This window comes from Hemibagrus wyckioides, linkage group LG03 (genome assembly GCF_019097595.1).
Source record: "Hemibagrus wyckioides isolate EC202008001 linkage group LG03, SWU_Hwy_1.0, whole genome shotgun sequence".
Lineage (NCBI taxonomy): Eukaryota > Metazoa > Chordata > Actinopteri > Siluriformes > Bagridae > Hemibagrus > Hemibagrus wyckioides.
In genome coordinates, this window is record NC_080712.1 from 26,258,939 (window position 1) to 26,284,665 (window position 25,727).

Below are 25,727 nucleotides of genomic sequence, written 5' to 3' on the forward strand. Positions count from 1 at the left end.
ATGTTGCTTATTTTTTATAGTCGAAATTGCTCTTTAGCAAGTACTTTTTTTAAGACAGCTTGCCTTGTATCAGACGTGACTCTGACTTTTTGGCACTAGGTGTCACTCGTTTCAAACAGGAGTGTGAGCACGTGCAGGTGCCAGTCATTCGAACCCTGAAATTGGTTTGTTATAATAATAATAAAAAATAAAAATAATAAAAAAAAAACTCGCTAAATATACCTCCGTTTTTATCATTTTCTAAATATAATGCAGTTCATAAAACAACATATGTTTCGTGTTAGCAATTGAGTCAGGTCACCAAATAAGACCTAATCATTTTGAGCTACTTCACAATGAGACGTGCTCCTTATAATATGTCCGAAAACATCCGGTTGATCAAGTGATCTAAATTCATGACGTTTTCATTTTGTGTAACGTTCCCTCATTATGTAGGGTTTTATTTTGTTGCCTTTTTAGCATAGTTTCATGGAAAAGTGCGCAAAAGTGCTCATTTCAGACGGGGAAACTCTCTCTCTCTCTCTCTCTCTCTCTCTCTCACTCTCTCCCTCTCTCTCTGGAGGACCGGTAAGTCCTGCAGACTGCTGAAACTCCAGCAGGTTGCCTCTCCATCGCCCCCGAGCAAGCGAGTGGCTGCTGTTCCTTCATTTGATAAAAGCACATCTGTACATCAGCTGGGAAACAAGCAAAAAAACCAAAACAAAACACGAGCACTGTGTGAGGCTGTGGATTACTGCAGTCCTTTGGCACTTTGGATTTGAAAACACTTGAAGTCCCTCATCAGACAAGAGCTCAGGCAGTGGATTTGGGAGAATGACTCTCTCGCATCAGTACCGTGCTGTGTTGTTTCTGTCGCTGTTGGCTTTACATGGCTGTAATGACGGGATGCAGGTCAGTGACACAACTTGCTCTGCCTGTGTGTGTGTGTATGTGTGAAAATTTTGTCATTTTTTTTTGGTCACAAGTTGTATGCCAATAATCAGAATCATGTTTGATCATTCTGAATATATCTGTAAATAACTATACCACTCTTAAATGGTCCTTGTTGAATCCTGCAAGTGTTCTATCAGAAAGCAAAGAACTGTAGAGGGGATCATTAAGTTTGCAACTGTCTGGTAAAAACTCACTTTAATACCCAGAAAGTTTTTTTTTTTAACAGGTTCTTTAAGAGTTAACTAGATAATTAATCCTTCTTCACCTCCCTAAGGAACATTTCTGACTCCTTCAAAGCGTTTCGATGAACCCTACAACAGTTTTTTTTTTTTAACCACTGTCATGGGGTTCACCTAAATTCTGCATGAGATCCCCAGAGTGACAGCCAAGACATCTCAAGCGTTCTGCATTTTTTGTTGTTGTTGTTTTCGGGTTTTGTTTATTTTAAAGAGTGTAGGCTGTATATGTTTTGGAAGCAATTATTCTACTGCCTTTAACTCTTTGGGGGAAAATAAAGGTCTAGAGTTTTGGTTTTATCTGGTGAGCTTTTTAAGGTGAAGTGTAAAAGCTTATCTAAGATTTTACCTTTGAGAATAGATTTCATTACCCATTATTCATTTACCTTTTATATAAGAACATAATAGCTTTGCAAATCCTGTAATGTGGGGCATGTACAGCCTATTTGGAAAGAAGACAAGTACCATACCTAATATCATTAGATGATGTGATTAGATGATGTACAGTGTATTTTCAACCACTTCAATGTATTTTTAACCACTTAACTGTATTTTTTTTTCACTCACTCACACACAATTGTCACATCATGTCTTTTAGCCATTTGTTATGAATCTAACTAAAGAATTATTTAACTGCTGCTGGTATACTCAAAATTTCTAAACTATCTCTCTTTATATAAATCCTGTGGTTATAAAGGTGTAAAACCCAGACATTTCAGCATTCGCCTTGGCTAAGTGAACGTCCTGCAAGGTTTTGAAATTCCAAATGTTGGTCACAGACTGTAAATGCCACTCTTTTCTATTTTTATAACGGTAATGAAACATTGTAATTCGAAGCCGATGCATTCCCTTCCTCTGTGTCTTCCTGCCATGAAAAATATACAAGAGACCAGCTTTTTCTCCTGAAGACATCTGCGCAACAGCTTTTAGCTGAGCTATCACCCATCCCTGGTAGAGAGCAAAAGAGGTGAGAGAAAGGAACTTGTGATATCATAAACTCCACACACATTGGGTGGAAGTGGAAATCGAATCCCCAACCCTGGTGGTGTGAGGCAAAAATTGACTTTGACTCAACAATCCCACATGAATACCCTAAATATTTACATTTCTCCTTTTCTTCAGTGGATAATCTCACCTGGATAGTGTACATGTTCGGTTGTAAGAACTGCTAGTGTGATTATGAAGATTTTCCTGTCTTCATCCCAGGACTATACATAAAAGTATATTATATACAATACTTTACAATATATTCATACTCTAGTGTCATGTCAGTGCATGTCTTGTATACTCCTGAATACTTTAATGACTTATAATCTAATCATCCAGTTACAGTACATTTGTGCCAAAATTTTGGTCTGACATGTTTTCTTTTATAATATTGGAATTAAACATGACATCTTAAATTCTGTGAACAAAGATTAGTCTGTTGTGAGGATAGTGTTGTGTGTGTGTATACACCCATAGCCTTCAGAATCCGCAAGCCTTGACCAGCCAGAGAATCTTTTTATGTAACTTTCTGAAAGGATTTTATTATTCTTCCTTGAAAAGAGTCTGAAGATATTTTTCCCCTAACACCAGCTAGACTACTAGCATAGCTAGTAGTGTTGTTTAGCTAATAGGGAAATTATTTTAAAAGAACAGATGATCTCATATTGTATTACAAATGTTCTGTTACACTTCGGTGTTGTTTCTGTATATAAACAACATTCTTGTATTATTGTATAAGAATAAAGCCAAAACTTCAGAACTGACACTGTGGTAGATAAGAAATGATACTTAAAGCTGAAAAATGTAATTATTTCTGTTCTTAAAACTTAGTAAACATAACAGAAGATACAAAAATACAACATTACTTATAGAGCATAATGTGTATTTAACAATAACATAATCTGTTGTTTTTTAGTAAAAGTTTATAAAATTTGTTCAAATAACATATATATATATATATATATATATATATATATATATATATATATATATATATCTATAAATAGATGTTATTTAATATATAAATATGTATTGAAGAACACTTCTCCAACTCCAGTAGCCAGCAGATGTGGCAGGGCATTCAGGCCATTAGCAACTACAGGCCCATCAACCCTTCACCCCTGTCCACTGATATCTCCTTTCTCAATGAGCTAAACAACTTCTATGCTCACTTTGAAAGGGATAATCTGGAGCCAGCAATCAAAATCGAGCTCCCAGCAGACTTCCAGCCACTCACATTTTCCACTAATGACGTCAGTGCAATACTAAGCAGGATCAATGCAAGGAAAGCAGCAGGGCCTGATGGTATCCCCGGATGCGTCCTCAGGGCATGTGCTGGGGAGCTGGCGGGGGTCGTAACAGACTTATTCAACCTGTCTCTAGCCCAAGCTATTGTGCCCACCTGCCTTAAGACCACCTCCATTGTGCCTGTACCAAAAAAACTCCGCTGCATCCTGCCTTAATGACTACCGCCCAGTGGCGCTCACCCCCATCATCACTACTGTAAGTGCTTTGAGCGGCTGGTCCTGGCACACCTCAAAACCTGTCTTCGCCACCCTTGACCCTCATCAATTTGCTTGCTGTCAGAACAGGAGCACAGAGGACACCGTTTCCACAGCGCTGCACTCAGTCCTCTCTCACGTGGACAATAAAGACACCTATGCCAGAATGCTTTTCCTGGACTTTAGTTCAGCGTTTAACACTGTCATCCCTTCCAAGTTAGTCACCAAACTTGGAGACCTGGGCATCAACGCATCACTATGCAACTGGCTTCTGGACTTTCTGACCAACAGGCCCCAGCATGTTCGGATAGATCGCCAATGCTCTTCCATCCTCATCCTTGGCACCGGAGTACCACAAGGCTGTGTGCTGAGTCCCTTCCTCTACTCTCTCTTCACCTATACAAGCCTGTACATAGTTCCAACACAATTATCAAGTTTGCAGATGACACCACGGTGATTGGACTCATCAAAGACAACGATGAGTCAGCTTATAGAGAGGAGGTGGACCGTCTAGCTGAGTGGTGCGCTGGCAACAACCTGCTGCTCAACACTGCGAAGACCAAGGAGCTCATAGTGGACTTCAGGAAGGAGAAAGGTGACACACACACACCTATTCATCTCAATAGAGAGGTGGTGGACCGTGTCACTAGCTTCAAATTCCTGGGTATCCACATCTCCGAGGATCTCTCCTGGACTACCAACAGCTCCAGTCTGGTCAAGAAGGCTCACCAGCGCCTCTTCTTCCTGAGGGCTCTGAGGAAGAACCATCTCTCTTCAGACATCCTGATGAACTTCTACCTTTGCACCATTGAGAGCATCCTGACCAGCTGTATCACTGTCTGGTATGGGAACTGCACTGTGTCAGCCCGGAAAGCGCTGCAGAGGGTGGTGAAAACTGCACAACGCATCGTAGGAGTTCCACTTCCTAAGATCGAGGACATTTACAGGAAGCGTTGTCTCACCAGAGCACGCAAAATCATAAAGGACTTTTATCACCCTGCCAATAGACTCTTTGCCCTCCTGCCTTCTGGAAAGCGCTACAGGAGCCTCCGGACCAAGACTAGCAGGTTTAGGAACAGCTTTTTCTCCACAGCTGTTTCTTTGCTGAACTCACACATTGACTGAACACATTATCATCAGTGTATATAACCTTTTTCTGTATATAACCCTTTCTGTGTACAGTTTACATATGTGTACAGTTTACATATACAAATTATTTATCATGGTATACAATATCTTCCTCATTACACACATCTAAATCATTGCACTCATTGTACATAACTCCTCTGTATACTGTTTACATATTTAATTATTATCATGGTATACAATACCTTCTTTATTGCACCACAACAATCATTTGCTCATTTGCACTCATTGCATTTACTCATTGAATTAAAGCTGAATCTAATCTAATCTAATATATATATATATACATACATATATATATATATATATATATATATATATATATATATATATATATATATATATATATATATATATAAAACAATTACGCAGTTTAACAAGAAAAATGAAGAAGAAAAATAAATTACGACAGAATGAACGACAGAAATATACCAGTCGAATGTGCTGCGATGATCTGCTTATCAGAATCTACTAATACAATTTTCATGCTAGCTAAGAAACAGTGGTACCCAACTAGTTAAATTATCTCCGTCCCTGTTAGTTTATAGTAGCCTAGATTAGGTTTTACTAACTAAATTATATGTGGTAAAAATGTATAGATAGATCTATCTATAGTAAGGATATAGTAAGGACATAAAGTAAGGACATAAAAAGAATCAGTCATTCTGTAATCTATATAGCTAAGATCCAAAAATAATTTCTCCAGTTACAATTAGTAAATGCTTAGTGATTAGAGGTGTTTAGCATGCCTCACACCTCTAGGGTTAGGGGATTGATTCCTGCCTCCTCCACCGTTTCTTCTGAGTACTCCAGGTTTTTCTCCCAGACAAAAGATGCATGTTGTAGGCTGATTGATATTTCTAAACTGTCTGTTGTTTGTGAATGTGTGTGTGATTGAACCCTGCAATAGACTGCCATCTTTGGTGTCCATGGTGTACCCTGAGTGTCCTGGGATAGGCCCCAGGAAAAGTGTGGTACAGAATTGATAGATGAATGAATAATTAGTACATTTGGTAATGAATAAGTGACCACAGCAAAATTTGCAACTGCTAAATTTCAGGCTCATTAAGTTGAACCTAAACATTGGGCAAACAAGTCTAACCTCGTTCTTCTGTTGCTCTGCAGGATCCATTTTAGATAGGAATCATTCACATCTGGATGAAATCAGTGATGCTGTAGGTTACAGAGCTGACCAATGCTCTATTGGGACTTTGGGTGGTTTTGCCACAGCTTCCATGTCATCAGGATGCCTTTAATTATGTTATTGGCTCTGGTGCAAATGGCAGACTATGGATTATCTGTTGCTGATTATATTTATGTGGTTGTGAATATCTCAGGGCTGCATAGACAAGCAGAGGGTGATGGGAGTGCTTCGCCAGATGGAGAAATTTTTAAAGGGACAGGAGATCCGGTTTACAGAAGGTCTCCGAATAATGAAGTCCAAGCTTACCAGCCTTCAAAACTCTGTGTCCAAGTTTCCACAAGCAGACCAATCTTCATGTATGTATGCAGTGTTAATGTGCATGCTATTATGTTGGTGAAATCAGAATTTAATAGTGTGGGTATAGGGTTAAGGATTTAAAAATGTGAAGGCATGCATACATAATAGAGTGGAATTCAGTTTTTTAGAGCTTAAAATTATCATGTATATTTATATTCAGACCTAGACCAGGAAGAGGGTTTGATTTGAACCAGAAGTGTCCTTTTTTGTTTGGGTTTTTGGGGGGCTTTTATTTATGTTATCCCCAGCTCTGAGTTCAAGTTCTCCTGGGAAGTTTTATTTACACGTTGGGAAGTCGTAATTACGATGTCATGTGACATCAGCCACTTTGTTCAGAGCAAGCTATAGTTGAACCATATCTTAACTAACTATAACAAAATGCAGCAAGATTTTTGTGTTTGGCTTTTATGTATTTTAATCAATTTATAAAACCATTTCTTTCCTATAGATGTTTAAATGTTGACTAGTTTGCTTGTATTTCAGTGATTTGCTGAATAAACCAAGGACATCATAACTGAAATCAGCTTCTGAGAAAGTAAATTTTCAATTTCAACAAATTTACCCTCAACTATAGACTTAATGACATGCCCCTAACTCAGAAACTCAGTTTCCCCACTATAGCATTACGCCTTAAAAATTCTGGAAAAAACAAGTCAAGTCATGCTGCACAAAGAAGTAATTTTTTCATTTACTATTTCTAACATACAGCTATGTGCAATACATCTTCTGTCTGTTGTGACCTAGTAAGCAAGATAACTGTGTTTCAAAAAAGAACTTTGTGGGTTTGTTATGATGAAGAAAAGTCAGGCAACTCTGATGTACAGACAGAATCAGAATCTGTTATAAGACTGGATAGCTCACACTTGATAAATCCATTAAGTTATGTGAATATGTTTCTTCTCTTTATCTCTAATTGTCAAGAAAAGTGACCTGACATTGAAAAATGACACAAAGTAATCCATTGTGTTCACTACTGGTGAGCTTATCTTTCCTCCCATTTTTAAGGCAGCAGGTTAACCAACTTGAAATGTCTCACAGTGTTCAAGCCAAAAATGGCATTCTTGAAGAAGTGTTTTTATAATAACCTTCTGATTTTCTGAGAAAGTCTTCTTTTAACATTGCTGGATAATGATAATTTGAGCAAAATTTGATATTTTTCAATACTTTTTAAACAAATTAAATGATTATTTTTGTATAGAGCCCTAGAGGGGTATGCAGCTTTGGGAACAGTGCATGATCTGTATGAGGTATATATCAAGTGGTGTGCTTCACTTTGGTTTAAGTTCTGTGAGCAGGGTTGCCAGATCCTGCACACTAATCAACCTGTATGTTCTCATGCCAAGACATATGGGGTTGCTTTCAAGTCTTTCTGAGTGGTCTTTGAATTCAGAAGATTGAATACTCAGTGTCTAAAATACTCAAGCCACTATGGTACCAACATCACATGCCACCATCAAAGCGAATATTACCTGACGCTCTTGATCTGTGTCTGCAGATGATGTTATGCGTTGCACTGCTACACATGATTGGCTGATAATTCCATGAATGATCAGGTTAAATTCTTATTAAATTGGACAGTGGGTGTATTTTTGCTTTGGGAAATGAGTGCAGTTTAATTACCACTGCACTAATTTAACAGTACAAACTGTACTTGTCTTTTATGATCATATTTCCAGTGTACCCAGAGTTTAATATTTTTTATCTCTTTTGGGATTTGGTTTCCTTAGATCAGTACTAATTTGGCCTTCAAATACACATGTCTATATGGCAAAATGGGTATAAATACCCTCCATTTCCATCTTCCTTTTTCTATTCATTTCCTTCTTTTGCCCTTGTAGCCTCATCCACTTGTCCTGCTCTGGAAGCCCCAACTCACGGGAAGAAGTTTGGCTCCAAGTACCTCATTGGACATGAAGTGCACTTCATGTGTTCTTCAGGTTATCATTTGGTGGGCTCAGCAACCCGAGTGTGCCAGGAGAATGGCAGCTGGAGTGGAGTCGCTGCACTCTGTAAAGGTCTGTACTCATATTACTTCATTCAGTAGGGTATTTCCATATTATTTCTATGGGAATAAGATTATTAATGTGCTTAATTAATAGTATTAAGAGTATTAAGTATTACCAGAATCACACACAGATAAGATGACTGTTTTTGGTGGCTACATCAAGTCAGATGCAGTCTCACATTCTGTATTGCTGTAAAAATGGAAAATGGAGATGAATGATTGTGGATAGAGAAATCTTTCCCACTTGCCACCTGATTTTGCCTACCCACATACTACTACATTGCATATAGCACAACAAATTTTTAAATTATGTCAGTGCCCGTTCTTTCACACACACCCACGCTTTACTCTTAAGTGGCAAAGGTGGTGGACTACTGATCAGAAGGTCATCAGCTCAAATCCCAGGATCACCAAGCTGCCGAGCAAATGTATTTATATTAAATATAAATTTAGCATTTAATCTGCCAAATACTATTAATTATGACTGCTGGACATTTCTATACACACACTACCACATCTGCTCATAACACATATCTAATGTACAGTTCTAAATCAAACTGTTGAAAATTGTTAAGTCCTGGTCCTCCCTGTAAGTCCCTGTCCTCTTGTGTTGTAGCTGTAATGAAGTGCTCTGCTGGAGCTCCACTGAAAATTTAAGTGTTTGTAACATGTTCTAAACTGAGGCAGGATTCAAGTAAATAAATTCAGCTTGTTGTTTATTTGGAGTAATCCAACATAATCAAAGTTCATGGAAAACATTAAACAAGATTAATCCTATTCATAAACAAGAGCACAGATATCAGTCTAAACAGAAATGACCACAAACAACAGGTGTATAAAAGTAGTCAAACTAATTAAGAATAGAATAGAATAGAATAGATGTTTATTGTCATTGTACCATTTGCATGTACAACAAAATTAAAAAAGTGTCAACCAGTCAAAAGTGCAGAAGTCATACATACATTCAAACCCTCAACATTTAAAAAAAAAGTACTAATTAGTATATAAAAAATAAATAAATAAATAGGTATGGAATTGTACACAGTCACATTCATCATCTGTCTATTGCACATCTCATGTAAACAGTGTTTTTTGATTATTGAGTGCGGTTATGGCAGTTGGATAAAAACTGTTTTTCAGTCTGTTTGTCCTGGCTCTGATTGTTCTGTATCGCCTCCCTGATGGTAACAGTTCAAACAGATTGTGTCCAGGGTGTGAGGTGTCCTTGAGGATGCTTTGGGCTTTCTTAATACAGTGTGAACTGTGTAGATCTTCCAGTGTTGGGAGAGGGCAGCTGACGATCTTCTGGGCCATGTTTATGACCCTCTGGAGCGCTTTCCTCTGAGCCACTGTGCAGCTGGTGAACCATACACCAATGCAGTAGGTTAGGATGCTCTCTGTGGAGCACCGGTAGAAGGACACCAGTAGTCTCTGAGTGACGTTGTTCTTTCTCAGCGCCCTAAGGAAGTAGAGTCTCTGCTGGGCCTTTTTCAGCAGCTCAGAGGTGTTCTTGCTCCAAGTCAAGCCCTCCTCTATCTGGACTCCCAGGAACCGGAAGTCAGCTACCCTCTCTACACAGTCCCCACTGATGGAAAGTGGAGTAATGTCTGTTTTCTTCCTCCTGCAGTCAGTGATCAGCTCCTTGGTCTTTGTGGTGTTAAGGAGCAGGTTGTTCTCCTTACACCACCATGAGAGCCGCTCCACCTCGTCCCTATAAGCTGACTCACCCCCTATACCCCCCCTTTCTTCGACTGTGAGGGTTAAGCTGCTGAGGGCCTTGAGGTGTGGTGTGGCTGTCTCTGGTGGCTCCACCGCAAAATGTGCAAAGAAGAGGTTTAGCTCCTCTGCCAGTGTGGCGTCACCCTCAGCAGCTCCAGGGTTGGTCCTGAAAATGATGAGATGCTGGACTCCCTGCCAGACCTGCCTGCTGTTGTTGCTGTCCAGATGGTCCTCGATCCTCCTCCTATAATCCAGCTTGGCCTCTCTGATGCCTCTCTTCAGGTTAGCTCGGGCAGCGCTGTATTGCTCCCGATTTCCAGACCTGAAAGCGGTGTTTCTCTAACTACGTGCTAAGCAGAGAACACTTGGAAACACAGGAAACACACCAATGAAAGGACAGAGGCAGAGAATAGACCCAAATCAAACCAACGGCTCAAGACAAAAGCTGTGTCCAAAATGAGATACGACACACTACGCACTTACACTAGGCACAATGTACGCTATTACTCTATGTACTCTATTGCATAGTGTATGAATTTTACAAGTGTCATGTCATCTGAAATGAAACACTTTTAGAAGTATAAGCCATTTCCTAGTCAGTGACATCAAACACATAATGCGACACATCTAGCTTTAGCAGAATACAGTGAATTTCTATGATGCTGCAAATTAATTCGCATAGCATGAGCTAATTTCAAAGACATTTGTAAGATGTCTTGCCCAACGGAGTATCGTCAGCCATCTTGAGATTTTCTTCTCATCCAGTGTTAGTGACTGGTAGCTTTGCCCCTCTTCCACTACATAAGCAAAGCTGTGGAGTGCATGAAGTGTGAAACATTCCACACACTTTTTTGGTTGTATAGATGCATCATCTGGGTACTTGAAGGGCACTTCTTCTTGTTGGACTTTTAAATGGCAGCAGACTACTCACGCTATTTATAATACAAAATGGCGTAGAATGGTGTATAAGTATGTAGGATGCACTGACAATTACAACAGAAATGCTTGTGCCTAATATCTTTGCCAAAAAGGTCATTGGATAATGTTTCAGAACATCTCGCTTTTCTGCAGCTCTACAGTTGTGACTTTTGGCTGCCTTATAGCTCAGTTTAAGCAGCTCATGTCTACAAGAAAAATGCATGGCATGTTTGGTTCATTTCCTGCTGTTGGATCTATTCAGGGTTGAATTCACATTTCAATTAAACCGCACAAATGTTTGTGTGAAACAGGAACGAGAACACCTCAGTCAGACATAGTCCTTTTACTGGATCGGTGGAATTCCAAAACCAGGCTTTCCAAACAATTACTGTGAACCCTACAGCTAGTAAAGAAGACTCACACACTGATAAAGCCAAGGCCGAGAAGAAAGAGTCATTCTTTACAGTGGATTGAGTTGCTGAGCTGAACTGAATGAAGCGCTCGTTACTGTGGCATTAAATGTCTCAAAAACAGAACAACCTTGCACTCATATTCCTGTCTGAGTCTTTCTCTATTACATGCCAAAGCTGTTGTTGGCAGGGCCACTGTAAAAGGAGCAGGCCCCAAAGCTCCTGTTTCAGCCAAGACTACAGAGACTCCATTCCCCATGTACCTTGCACCAGGAAGTCCTATTGGGCAGAAATGTATGAGTTGACTCAAAAATGATAATTATTGACAATGAAAGACTCATTTGTGGTGCTGTCATGCTTCTCACCTGCTTTCATTCCTGTTCGCATTTTTATGTGAAATATCCCTTTAAATCCACTCACACATTTCATTAAATCGGGTTCCAGGTTTGATGGCAGGAAAGTATGCAAAGCATGCTATTGATGGCTTCCTTGAGTGCTGCAGCTGGCAACAGTCTCAGACATTCCAAATGGTACAAGAGCCTGGAGCATGTAATCCCACCGGGGCTGAAGGTTTGCGAGAGAATGCAATATTGTACAAAAAGACAAAAAAGATTTAAAAAATAATCAACAACAAAAATTCTCTGGGACGGGGTGCTTAGAGGTCAGGCAAGAAGGGATTTGTCCAAATAAACATACTTCTAGCGCTTTACTTCTAGAAGTATTTAATAGAATTAGAAACAACTTGAACGGTTTTTACATTTGCTAATGCTTGTGCCTGAAAGCATGTTGAGAATCACATACACAACAGAAGAATTAGGAGCATTCCCAGAAAGCAAAGCTGTGAAAACCACTCTTGGTGGTCTTGATATTTTTTCTCTCTAACACACAAAAGTTTGTATTAATTAGATTATATTAATGTTATTAAACCAAACCTGACCATGAAACTGGCAAATGCATTTCTTTTTAGTTCAGAGTAACATGCTTAATAAGACATCGCTTAAGGCTAACGGTTGCAATATTAATGTTTGAGAATGCAGTTATTGGGCACTTTATCAGGAACCTTCTTTTGCTTTTAAAAACAGTCTGAATTCTTCATGGCATTAAGTTTCTGGTCCAGGTTGACATGACTGCATCACACAATTGCTGCAGATTTTTCAGGTGCACTTTCATGCTGTGAATCTCCCATTCTACCATATCCCTAAGATATTCTACTGGATTCAGATTGGAAAGACTGGAAAGAACACTGAACATATTGTCATGGTCATGAAACCAGTTTGAGGCTTCTTTTTTGAGACAGTGTATTATCATGCTGGAAGCAGCTATTAGCAGATGGTCAATTATAGACATAAAAAGGATCCATCAACTAAAAGTGTTACAAGGAAACATTCCTCACACCATTACATCACCTCCACCAGCCTGGACTGTTGACACAGGATGGCTTCATGGATTCACTCTGAGGCTCAACAGAAATCAGGCTTCATTAGACCAGGCTATGTTTTTTTTTCAGTCATCATCTGTCCAGTTTTGATGATACTATGCTCCCTGCAGCCTCAGCTTTCAGTTTTTTGCCGACAGAAGTGCAACCTAATGCCATTTTCACTGTTCCACTTTGAGTTTTGACCTGTTGTGTATTCTGGCATGCTTTTCTGCTCACCACAATTGCACAGAGTGTATATCAGAGTTACTGTAGTATTTCTGTCTTCTCAAAGCAGTCTGGCCATTCTCCACTGATTTTCTCTGAAGGCGTTTCTGTCCGCACAACTGTTGCTCACTTTATCGCACCATTCTGAGTAAAGTCTAGACAGTGCTCTGTGTGAATCAAAGGATTTCATCAGTTGTAGAAATACTCAAACCAGGCTGCCTGGCACCAACAACTATACCATAGTGAAAATGGTGAGATCACATTTTCCCCCCATTCTGTGCTTTATCTTAAAAGTAAAAAAAATGCAATCCTGATGGTTTTGCAGTCACAATGGCCCATAAAACAGAATTTAGGTCAAAAGCTTGATTCAGTGCGGTTTCATTACTTTATTTAATATAATGTAAGTTTAAATCAAATCAAAGATTTGCTTGGGTTTTTTTTTCCGATTGTCATTTGAATCCACTTAAGCACCGAATGATGTCATCTATTTTAAAGCTTTGTTTAGCTGTGGATGCTTATGTGCTTATAAGCTGCTCATTACACCTCTCTTTCTGTCTCGCTCTCTGTCTCTGCCACTTTCTCTTCAGTCTCTCTCTCTTTCTGTCTGTCTGTCTGTCTGTCTCTCTCTCTCTCTCTCTCTCTCTCTTTGTGTGTGTGTATTTCTAGCTCTGGTGTAATGTGAAAGCTTTTCATAATGTGTGAAACTAAAATGTGGTTCTGAGTCTCAAACAGATAAGTAACCAAGTCATATGCATGCAAAGAAAGAGATGTGTGTGTATGTGAGAGAGAGTGAGAGAGAGACAGCTCACTGATCTTGTCTTTTATTAGTAGCAGGTTTAAGTCAGTGTGCCAGTAACCCATGCCTGAATGGTGGCACCTGTGCTGAGGGAGTGAACCAGTACAAGTGCTTATGTTCTCACAACTGGAGCGGGAGCCGCTGTCAGCAGCAGACTCAAACAGGTGAAATAGCCTCTTTTTTTGTTGCCTAGTTTACGCTATTGTCCTTGATCAATGTTATTATGTTTAGCTTAGTTTTTAATAATTAATTAATAGCATTAAGTGACACTGGACTACTGTTCCTTGCACAAGAAAAATCCACTTATGTCCACACTCAGAAACTGAGACATGTCTGTCTTTGATACAAACTATACCCATCTTGTTGCATAACCTATTACTTACTCATTACTTAACAGTGCTTTATCGTGTAGTTGAATGCTAGTATGTGCAAATTTAGTATTAAATTCTCATTACACATGCTTTAGTGTAAACATTAGTGGTGTGATTGGTGTTAGTAAATCACCTTCTCTGAAGCATGTGTTCTTATTCATGTTCTGTCTTGCATGTCTGTGACTTTCTGCGTTTCTACATGTGTCTCTGTTTATATGTCTGTACGTGTACTTGTATGTGTGTATGTGCCAGTGCTGCATCGTCCCCCTGCAGCTAGCCACATGCTGAAGTCTAATCCCCCTCTCACCTCCCCACTCACGTTTAGCCCCTCCGGAGTGGAGCGTGGTGAATAATCCGGAATTCAGCCGCAAATCCCGCTGCACTAAAGTGGACCAAGCTCAGCACTGCAGTTGTGACGCAGGCTTCCATATGAGCGGCACCTCTCACAGCAGCATCTGCCAGGGTACACTCCTCCCTTTTTCCTCTCAGGTTTTTACACACTGTCAGTCTTTTATTATTCTCCAGGGATTACTGTGGGACATGCAAAATGCATACATCTATAGAAAAGAACTATCAGTGCCATTACAATGCATTAGTCAGCATGAACAACAGTATGAGCATCATCAGGATAGAAAAAGAGAAGTATCTGGCTGCAAAATGGTGACATCATGAGACTGCTATAGACAAGCAAAGAGAAAAATTTCTTTGCTATAATAATTTCCTAGATTAGATTAGAAGATAAACCATTCTAAATTCATGTTCCTGGTTCACACTGGATAGCATAATTAGAAATCATTTCTATTCTATTACTGTGCACTATATGGTCAGAAAGTACAATTATTTAACCAGGAAATTCATTCTAGCTTTAACATGAAGTCTGTCTTGTTGAAGTTATTAACTGTTCACTGATGGAGACTTGAGTACAAACCAATTTATGGCAATTGAAGTCCAAAGCTATCTTCATGGTTTGTAAGTGGAACCATCCACAGCAATCTCATGTATCTCCAGGATGTCCATGTGCATCATCATCAGGCTTCAAGTAATGAGACTTTAACAACAAACAAGTAGAGCATCAGGATAGATTAGGGAGATCCAGAGAGCAGAAGGGGTTAGGATCACTGGTATCTCAGCAGTAACAGAAACAGCTCGTATTTAAATGTGCACGTAACAAACAAAAAAACACCAGCCGAAATAACGGCAAGTGACAGGTTTCAGAGGGCAATCAGGTGCAGTTTTTGGTCCGGAGAGCCAAACTGGTCAGGATCATCATTCTCAGCAGTCCTCGGGAACAGCCTTAGGCCTAAAAGCACTGACCTTTTCTGTATGTCTGTTATCTTGTATCACTACAATGTCTCTTTTTATAAGGCAAGAACACATCACTGTGCTAAGGCTTACTGGAAAGGGCTTCAGGTATGATTATTACACATGGATGTCAGTTAATTCTGACTAAAGTGGATTAGAATATTCAGTTGTCAAAGCAACAAATGTACATGCCTATAAAAGTGAGCAAAAGTATGTGTAAAGGTGTGCACATTTCCACTACAGTTGATATTTTCCTGGTGTTTGCATGGGACTTATGCTTTCAAAGCCCTGTATATATATATATATATATATACACACTATATTGCCAAAAGTATTCGCTCACCCATCCAAATAATCAGAATCAGGTGTTCCAATCACTTCCATGGTCACAGGTGTATAAAATCAAGCACCTAGGCATGCAGACTGTTTTTACAAACATTTGTGAAAGAATGGGTCGCTCTCAGGAGCTCAGTGAATTCCAGCGTGGAACTGTGATAGGATGCCACCTGTGCAACAAATCCAGTCGTGAAATTTCCTCGCTCCTAAATATTCCACAGTCAACTGTCAGCTGTATTATAAGAATGTGGAAGTGTTTGGGAACGACAGCAACTCAGCCACGAAGTGGTAGGCCACGTAAACTGACGGAGCGGGGTCAGCGGATGCTGAGGCGCATAGTGCGAAGAGGTCACCAACTTTCTGCAGAGTCAATCGCTACAGACCTCCAAACTTCATGTGGCCTTCAGATTAGCTCAAGAACAGTGCGCAGAGAGCTTCATGGAATGGGTTTCCATGGCCGAGCAGCTGCATCCAAGCCATACATCACCAAGTGCAATGCAAAGCGTCAGATGCAGTGGTGTAAAGCACGCCGCCACTGGACTCTAGAGCAGTGGAGACGCGTTCTCTGGAGTGACGAATCGCGCCTCTCCATCTGGCAATCTGATGGACGAGTCTGGGTTTGGCGGTTGCCAGGAGAACGGTACTTGTCTGACTGCATTGTGCCAAGTGTAAAGTTTGGTGGAGGGGGGATTATGGTGTGGGGTTGTTTTTCAGGAGCTGGGCTTGGCCCCTTAGTTCCAGTGAAAGGAACTCTGAATGCTTCAGCATACAAAGACATTTTTGGACAATTCCATGCTCCCAACTTTGTGGGAACAGTTTGGAGCTGGCCCCTTCCTCTTCCAACATGACTGTGCACCAGTGCACAAAGCAAGGTCCATAAAGACATGGATGACAGAGTCTGGTGTGGATGAACTTGACTGGCCTGCACAGAGTCCTGACCTCAACCCGATAGAACACCTTTGGGATGAATTAGAGCGGAGACTGAGAGCCAGGCCTTCTCGTCCAACATCAGTGTGTGACCTCACAAATGCGCTTCTGGAAGAATGGTCAAAAATTCCCATAAACACACTCCTAAACCTTGTGGACAGCCTTCCCAGAAGAGTTGAAGCTGTTATAGCTGCAAAGGGTGGACCGACGTCATATTGAACCCTATGGATTAGGAATGGGATGTCACTTAAGTTCATATGCGAGTCAAGGCAGGTGAGCGAAAACTTTTGGCATTATAGTGTGTGTATATATATATATACACTACTCACAAAAAGTTAAGGATATTTGGCTTTTGGGTGAAATTTATGGAAAATGTAAAAAGTTCACACTACAGTGATATTATATCATAAAAGTAGGACCTTTAAGTAGCATGCAATGATGATTTCCTCATCTCAAACAATTTATTGAAACAAAAGCCAACAACAGTGGTGGTTATACCACAACAAAAAATGTCAATGTCTCAATAATTTGTCATGTGGCCTTGACCATCAATTACAGCTTGACAACGATGTCTCATGCTGTTCACGAGTCGACTTATTGTCTGCTGAGGCATGGCATTCCACTCTTCTTGAAGGGCGGCCCTCAGGTCATTGAGGTTCTGGGGTGCAGGGTTACTAGCATCTACACAGCGACTCAGCTGATCCCATAGGATCCCATGGGATCCCATGGGATTCAGGTCTGGAGAAAGTGCAGGCCACTCCATTTGAGGTACCCCAGCCTCCAGCAGCCGTTCCCTAATGATGCGACCTCGATGACCTGGAGCATTGTCATCCATGAAGATGAAATTAGGCCTGTGTTGTTCATGCAGGGGCACAATGACTGGATTAATGATGTTATTCAGGTAGTATTGGCTTGTCACTGTACCATTCACAAGATTTAGGGCAGTTCTGTATTGAGTAGACACACCTGCCCAGACTGTAACACCACCACAACAGTGGCTCATGCATAGCGCTCTCCTTGACATCTCCAACATTATTGGCGGCCATCATTTCTGCTCAACGTGAATTGACTTTCATCAGAGAACAGCACTGAGGCCCACTGGTCCAGAGTAAATGCTCCCTGGCCCGACGCCTGTGTCTGGTGGTGTGGTCAGATACCCTTGCAGGCTGTCTAGCACGCAGACCATGCTGATGTAAACGGTTTCGAATGGTCTGACGTGACACTTGGGTGCCTCTCACCTCCCTTAAATCTGCCTGGAGTTGAGTAGCATTCATCATCCGGTTCTGCAGGGCACTGTTAACAATGAAGCGGTCATCAAGATAGGATGTGGCCAAAGGACGTCCACTTCTATGCCTTTCTGTGACTCTTCCAGTCTCTCTGTATCTCTGTCGTAACCTGCTGATGACACTCTAACCTGTTGGTGTGACACTCACACCTGTTGGTGACAATCTAAGCTCAGTGGCCACTTCCCTCTGAGAACATCCTGTTTGAAGCCTCACAATGGCGAGGTACTGTTGATCAATTGTTAGGTGTCGTCTTGGTCTCATGATGTCAAAATGTGAACAGCATGATGAAGAGGACTGTTTAAACACCAATTCTAATTGAACCAGAACATTTATTGGTCGATTCATGGATCAAACACCAGTTGTGAATTTTGCCGTTAAGCACCTTGTTAGAGAACAGTAAGTTATACAAAAAGTACTGAAACACTGAACAGTTGGACATGTGCATTCAAAAGTGTAGAGAAGGTCAAATTAAGTTCACCTGTAAAGGTTATAGTGCATTTTAGGTGCGTCCTGAAATTTCACCCGAAAGCTGAATATCCTTAACTTTTTGTGAGTTATTTATTTGTGTGTGTGTGTGTGCGCGCGAGTGTGTGTATGTAAGATGTCCAAAGTCCATAACAGCCAAAAAGCCATTAAGATTCTTGAGAGTCCCAGACAGGCTGAACACATGAGTGGAAAGGAAGAGGTGTATTCCTTTCGATTATGAGTGTTCTTTCATTTATTTTTTTTCCCTGCTTCTGTTTATTTTGTTCTGCCTGAAGTATTTGTTCAGATGGTTTCATCATCTGTATCTCACCTTATAATTACTCTGTACTTTCCAGCCTTCAGGGTGAAAACCTTTTGACCGTTTTACCATCCATCTCTGTGCAGATGTGAACGAGTGCGAGGTTTACAAAACGGACAGCGGATTATTGTGCGCTCACATGTGCGTGAACATTCCAGGTTCATACCGCTGCTCCTGCCCCAGTGGCTACAAGCTGCTTGCAAATGGCAGGAGCTGTGAGGGTAAGTGACATGTTCGTATCCATCAAAACACTGATACAAAACAGAACAGTGAGAGAGAAGTGAGGCATGAGACGTTTATTCTGAAGAAGAAAAGAGAGTGTGTATGTATATAGTAGATCAGGAGTTCCCACACATGCATAATGAATTTTGAGTTACCTCAAGCCTTTAATACTATACATTTTTATTCAGTTTCAGATTTCTGATTTAGAACTACTGGAACGTAAGCTGTGTTCACACATACTACAGTTATATTGCTGCTAATACTGGTTGCCATAGTAATAGTGTTTATCAGCAGGTGGCGAAATGAAACATTCTGAATGGAGATTTGGCGTTTGTGTATAAATTTGAGCATCAAATCATATGAGATGAAGGAGAAGCAGTGTGTGCTCTTTGCTCCAGATCATGTGCACTCCACTGTCTTCACTCCCATTGGTAGTCACTTTACGGTATTCATCATAAAGTTATACTTTTCTCATCTTTGTTGTGGCACTGGACACACCCACATCTAGTCACCATCGCTCACTGTCACTCATTTCACCAGAAGTCACCAGCTCTCTAATCTTACGAGTCGAGTGAGAAGGGTATTTCTGGGTTCACATCAAGCTTTAAATGATGCAGACAAATAACCCGTACTGGATTGGTGTGATCCAACTGACATGAAGAATGGTGCAGATCTGGATCTAGATCTGGGAGGGGTTAAAAGCAACACCCACTAAAGTCATCTCGTCATGTTTCCAAGTAACATGTTAGTGTTAGTGTTAATAGTCAATAGTACATAAGTATGAAATTAGAGTCACAAAGCTAGTTTGTTTAGGGAGCTTAGAAATTTGTTCATTTCATTGCTGAACATTTTGAGCAAATAGCCAAAATAGTGAAAATGACTACAATAATATGTACACTTTTGTTTCATTTAAATGTATCTTGATTGTATCTCTAAGTAGCATTCTAAAATATAAGCCCACAAAACACATTTTCAGTCAGTGCAATATTTCTAATATTAATTCATAAAATATAGGAATAAAACAAAAGAGAAAAGTTTCTCTTACAATCTCATATGTATTCAAGCTAGCCCTAGTTCAGGAACCCTGACACAGGCGTAATGGTTCGCAGAACTACCATTGCCCTAATACCCTAATAGACTAATACGTAAAATGACTAGCAATGGCGGACAGACTGTCGTGGGAGAGGTGAAGAGTGGAGTAATTCTTCAGTCTCACTCTGTGGCAGCTGATGCCCAGATATTTAAATCATACATGTGGAGATGAGAGAGAGAGAGAGATTAGCAATGTACCCACTATAAAATTTGCATTAAATCTCACTCTGTTATGTATTTCTTTTTTAAATACCAGCCTATCCATCCATTGAATGAATTGTTTATCTCACACAGGGTCACAGGGAGCCTGGAGTCTAAACTAGGGGACTCTGTGCACAAGGCTGGGGACACACTGGAAGTCGCAACCCATCACAAGGCACAATTACACACATGCTCACACACCACAGACAATTTAGAAATGCCAATCAGCCTACAGCACATGTCTATTGACTGGGAGAGCAAACTGAATACCTGGAGGAAACCCTTGAAGCACAGGGAAAACATACAAACTGCACACACAGGGCAGAGGTGGGAATCAAACCCCCACCCCAGAAGTGCAAGGCAGATGCGCTAACCTCCAAGCCATTGTCCATGGTGTCCCTCACCTTGTGCCCCAAGTCCACTGGGATAGACTTCAGGAAAAGAGCTACAGACAATGGATGGATGGATAACTCATGCCCTCTCATTCTGCATTTTCTGACTGAACATTATTAGATTCAGACAGAAGAGTAACATGATTTAAATCCTTTAAAACCACCCCAGATGTGCTCATAACTGTCATGATTAGTGAGTATATGAAGTTGGAGTAAACTATTTGAGCAAATTCTTGTTGCTGATGCATTGCACAAGAAGTATTTCTCTAACTGCAAAATGTTCAGGATTATACCATCTGCTATTCACAAGCACAAGTCAAAAACTGGGTTGTTGCTACTGAATTCTGTCTACTCATAAAGGCTTTTCACACCATGCTTAATCTCAGGTTATAATCATTCTAAACCCCAATTTTACCCCTGTGTAGAGGAACAGTTCGCAGTTGTATTTTAGAATAGAAGAGCATTGTGGCGCTAATCATGTAGAGTTTGTAATGATATGGTGTTAGCATGTTACAGCTAGATTCTTAGCAGCAGACACCCAATCTGTGTTTTGTACAGTCTCAGAAATCACAGCATTTAGGGGGAAAATAAAACATGATGTTAAATGGTGAAGGAAAACGCCTCAATTGGAGCAAATGGAGTATTTATGGAACTGACTGAAAAAATCAGCTGAAGCTAGATATGCTGGTCAACTGCACGATAAAATTAAAAATGGCAAAAAGGATTTATGTGGCTCCATTTTTATTTAGTTACTGATGAGAAAGAGCAAGATAGGCCATTATTTAAAGCAATCACACTCACAGTCTTTATGAGGTCATGGCTGCTGATGGCACAAATATACAAATATAAAGGTTAAGCCAGGGTTTAGGAATGTACAGTGTTGAAAAGTCAGATTGTAAATACCCAGGATTAATTGTAAAAAAGTATGATCAGTAAAACAAGAAAACACAGATTTCTGTTTACCTGCGATTTAGAGTGATCCAGAGATAACTGGCTGAAGCTGGGAAACTGTGGCCTGTGAATCCTGCAGGTTGATGTGTGAGAATGAGAGAGTTTTACATGGTGTCTAGGTGAAGAGATGTTTAGTTCATTAGTCATGTTTTGTTAAACCTCTTCCTTAGCACCACATGACCCGTCTTCATGTTGAGGGTGTTCTTTTTCTTTCTTCATGCAAACTTCTTCTCCCTGGTTCTCTCTTTCCTCCCTCCTCACATGCCTGTGCCGCTCCAGATGTGGACGAGTGTCTTACACAACAGCATATCTGCAGCCGTGGCACCACCTGTGTCAATACCGGAGGAGGTTTCCTGTGTGTAAATCCAGAGTGCCCACACTTGCACGGAAATATCAGCTACGTCAAGACGTCACCTCTGTGAGTCCCAGCACACACACACAATCGAAACGGACAGAAAGTCCAAAATGCACGTTGTTTTTAAGGTTCTTCTTATCTTTGTAATACTTCAGCATGATCATCTGCAATAACAACAGACAGGAGCTTCAGTGGAGTCCAAATCTCTGAGACCACATTGAAATTCTGTTGTTTTTTTCTGTAAATCATCATAACTTTTTTAAAGTAATAATTCAAACAAACAATGGAAAATGTTCAAAATCTCAACATTTGGCACAGATCAATAAAGACAATGTTTAGACAATTTGATCTAACATGAATTATCAGGTTTCACACAAACGTCTATGGAGTCATCAACAGCTCGCAAATGCAAAGAAATTTTCCAATTCATGTAAATATTCTTTAAGAAAAAATACTTAAGATATTGCTGATGATATCATTGGTAATTGAACATTTTAGTATTAAATTAGTAAAGCTTACAAAATAGAAGGCTTTTTTTAACTGAATTCTTGGTGCAAAGATGGAGAAGTCTTCATCACAGTTTCTCAGTCGCAAGGCACCTTGGGTTCAATGGAATCAGATAGCTGATAAGATAACTATATGAATGTGCAGGGGATCCTAATAAAGTGGATGGTCTGTTAGCTAAAAATACTTTACTACTCTTATTATTAGTACAAAAAATGATGGGTAACCATCAAACACAGAAGTTACAAAATGCCCCAGAAAAATTAAATAATATACGCTGGATTAGTAAAATATTATAAGCATTTTTTATGATACACCTGACCTTCTGATCAGTAACCCAGAGCCATAACTGTTGAGACATTTTATTAAAAGGTGTGTATAGGCAAACTTCTAAAAAAAAAAAAAATTAAATCATTTCAATTTTCAGTGGATTTCACATATTTTGCTGGTAGAAATAACCAGACATGAGAGCTCTGCATACAAGTAGGAGTGTTATTTTTACAGCTTTTAAAAATCCTAGTAAACAACATGCAAAGGATTAAAGATACTAGGATACTACTTGTATGTTAGTTGAACTACATTCCCTTTTACCCATTATAAAAAATGTACTGCTAATCTGGTATATAATCGGTATTGTATAATTGTTCAAAAGATTTGTGCAATGCAAAACTCATCTTGTAAACAATGAGTTAATCATTAGTTATGTGCTTATATCTCATTGCAGTCAATGTGAGAGGAATCCCTGCTCCATGACAAGCCGCACCTGTCACCTGGCCCCAAAAACAGTTTCCTATCACTACCTGTCTCTGCCTTCGAACCTCCAAACCCCAGCAACATTGTTCCGCATGGCCACAGCGACTGCTCCTGGCAGACCAGGACCCGACAGCCTGCGCTTCAGCATTGTGGAGGGAGGAGACGCTCGAGGCATGTTTCTCATGCAGCGCTCAGACCGGCAGACCGGCGAGCTGATCCTCGTCCAGCCGCTGCTCGGGCCACAGGAGCTCAGCGTGGACGTGGAAATGGCCGAGTACTTGGATCGCACCTTCCAGGCCAAACACCTCGCCCGGGTCCATGTGATCATATCTCCCTATAAGTTCTGACAAGAAGGAAGCAGTTCTTTCAATTCTGTTTTGAAACTGGAATGATGGTAGAATAACTACGATTTATATCTAAACTGAAATGTAATGGCCAAAAACGATTCATCTTTGTAAATATGAACCTGTCACTTTACTTTAAACTGGCTTTAATAACTAAGCATTAAAACTTTAAAATGCCTACCTACAAAATCTCAGATACCAGATTTTTTTTAGTTATCTGTGTATGTGGTATTTTTATATTTTTTCAGTTATTCCTGAGAATAATTTGGAACCTTGATCATGTTTTTTAATAAAATAAAGTAATACATAAACACAAAGTGTCAACCTACTTGATTTATTTATCTACTGTATATTACTGTGCAGTCCTCACTGAGCATTTTTAGGAACACAAGACTACTACAGTGTAGGTCCTCTTTTGCTCTCAGCCTCAGTTCTTCATGGCATGGATTCTACAAGATGTTGGAAACATTACTTTAAGATTCAGCTCCATGTTGACTTGACTGCATCACACAATTCCTGCAGATTTTTCAGATGCACTTTCATGCTTTGAATCTCTCGTTAGTATATACCAAAGGTGTGTTACTGAATTGTTACTGGTGTGTTAACAGGCCAAAAGTGTGCCAAGAAAACATTTTGGCACTACATTCTGACCCTATTATCTGTGAGCCTCAGCAGAAATTAGGATTCAACAGACCAGGCAATGTCTTCATCTGTCCAGTTTTGGTGAATCTGTGCCCACTGTAGCCTCAGCTTTCTGTTCTCGGCTGACAGAAATGGAATCTGACATGATCTTTTGCAGTTGTAGCACATCCTCCTTTCTCATCCTGAGATGCTCACCACAATTGTACAAAGTGGTTATTGTAGCATTTCTGTCTGCTCAAACCTTTCTACTCATTCTCTGCTGATTTCTCATATCAACAAGATGTTTCTATCTGCAGAACTGTTCCTCACTGGATATTTTTTCTTTACTAAAGAAAAGAGTAAATGAGGCAGTGCTGTGTGTGAGAATCACAGAAAATCAGCAGTTATTGAAATACTCAAACCTGTCTTTCTGGCACTAACATTATGCCATTGTGAAAATCTCTAAGATCAGATTTTTCTCCCAATCTGATGGTTGATGTAAGCATTACCCAGAACTGCTGGCCCGTATCTCTTTTTATGCTTTGCACTGCTGCCAGATGTTTGGCTGATTAGATAATTGCATGAATGGGTACAGCCAATGTACAGGTGTGCAGGACCTTTCAGCAAAACAGCACTCACGATACTTAGGCAGAGAACAAAAATGTATGAATGAAGTGATTCTTTTATTTAATTGTTCCTCTGTAATTCTGATTCAGTGATCAAATGACAGGACATAACCTTTCTGTATCTGTGCATAATAAGCTTGGTATCTTATCTTAAATAAATAAGTCTTCTTTCATGAATATTCTTTACGAAGAATACCAGGAGCAACATCAGCCAAAAAAATTGAAATAATATACTTCAGTGGGTTTAGTAATGATCTATTTTGAGAAGTATAGAAAAGGAAAAGGAAGGTTAACCATCATGCTGTCTCACACAGTCATTCACTCATCTGTACTCTAGTAATACAAACAGATCAAAGGGACCACACATTTCCAGAAGGACATTTGGACCAAGTGCCTAGGCCTCAAAATGGGACAGAGCTCTAATCTTCAAACCCCAGCTGCATAATTATTAGGAATGACGTATTTGAGACTTTCTGTTTGATCTGCACATGTTTTTCAATCTTATGTTGCAGCGTTTGTGTTCCACACAGTCAGAATCTTTCACTAAGGAAAAATAGTAAATGCATTAGAATTCCTCTGAACCATGGCTTGAGTAATGGGCTGAATCATGACTAGAGTTCTTAGAGTTCTTGAAAACAGAACCATTTGTTTGAAAAACACTAATTGTTTGGGGTGTTTTAATATATTAATATATATTTAAATTGAATATATTGCTCCTATAAAGCTAGGTAAAAACAGAAATATTTATAATAAAAATATTATTTAAAAAAAAACCCCTAGAATTTCTTAAAAATGTGAAAAATGTGATTATATAATTTCATATAAGACATTAACTACTAGTGTGTGGAATGTGACTTAAAGAAAT

The 25,727-nt window shown here is 39.8% G+C and overlaps 1 protein-coding gene across 2 annotated transcripts; it reads left to right on the top strand.

The window, feature by feature from the left end:
* Positions 1–177: 177 nt before the first annotated feature.
* On the top strand, positions 178–23,906 carry LOC131350912 (fibulin-7). 2 transcript variants are annotated; one of them, XM_058385919.1, is made up of 8 exons: positions 178–891; positions 6,142–6,304; positions 8,144–8,320; positions 13,828–13,959; positions 14,492–14,629; positions 18,888–19,022; positions 21,939–22,077; positions 23,243–23,906. In XM_058385919.1, the coding sequence occupies exons 1-8, from the start codon at positions 814–816 to the stop codon at positions 23,616–23,618; spliced, it is 1,338 nt and encodes a 445-aa protein (XP_058241902.1). In that variant the 5' UTR covers positions 178–813; the 3' UTR covers positions 23,619–23,906. The 2 variants fall into 2 exon arrangements, with proteins under 2 accessions (XP_058241902.1, XP_058241903.1); XM_058385920.1 differs by having other exon boundaries at positions 180–891; positions 13,831–13,959.
* Positions 23,907–25,727: the final 1,821 nt, after the last annotated feature.

Excerpts from the sequence above, each read along its gene's own strand:
- LOC131350912 (XM_058385919.1), top strand. The coding sequence starts at position 814 with ATGACTCTCTCGCATCAGTACCGTGCTGTGTTGTTTCTGTCGCTGTTG. Across the intron at positions 19,023-21,938 it reads AAATGGCAGGAGCTGTGAGG|ATGTGGACGAGTGTCTTACA; the intron begins GTAAGTGACATG and ends GTGCCGCTCCAG. Across the intron at positions 22,078-23,242 it reads TACGTCAAGACGTCACCTCT|TCAATGTGAGAGGAATCCCT; the intron begins GTGAGTCCCAGC and ends ATCTCATTGCAG.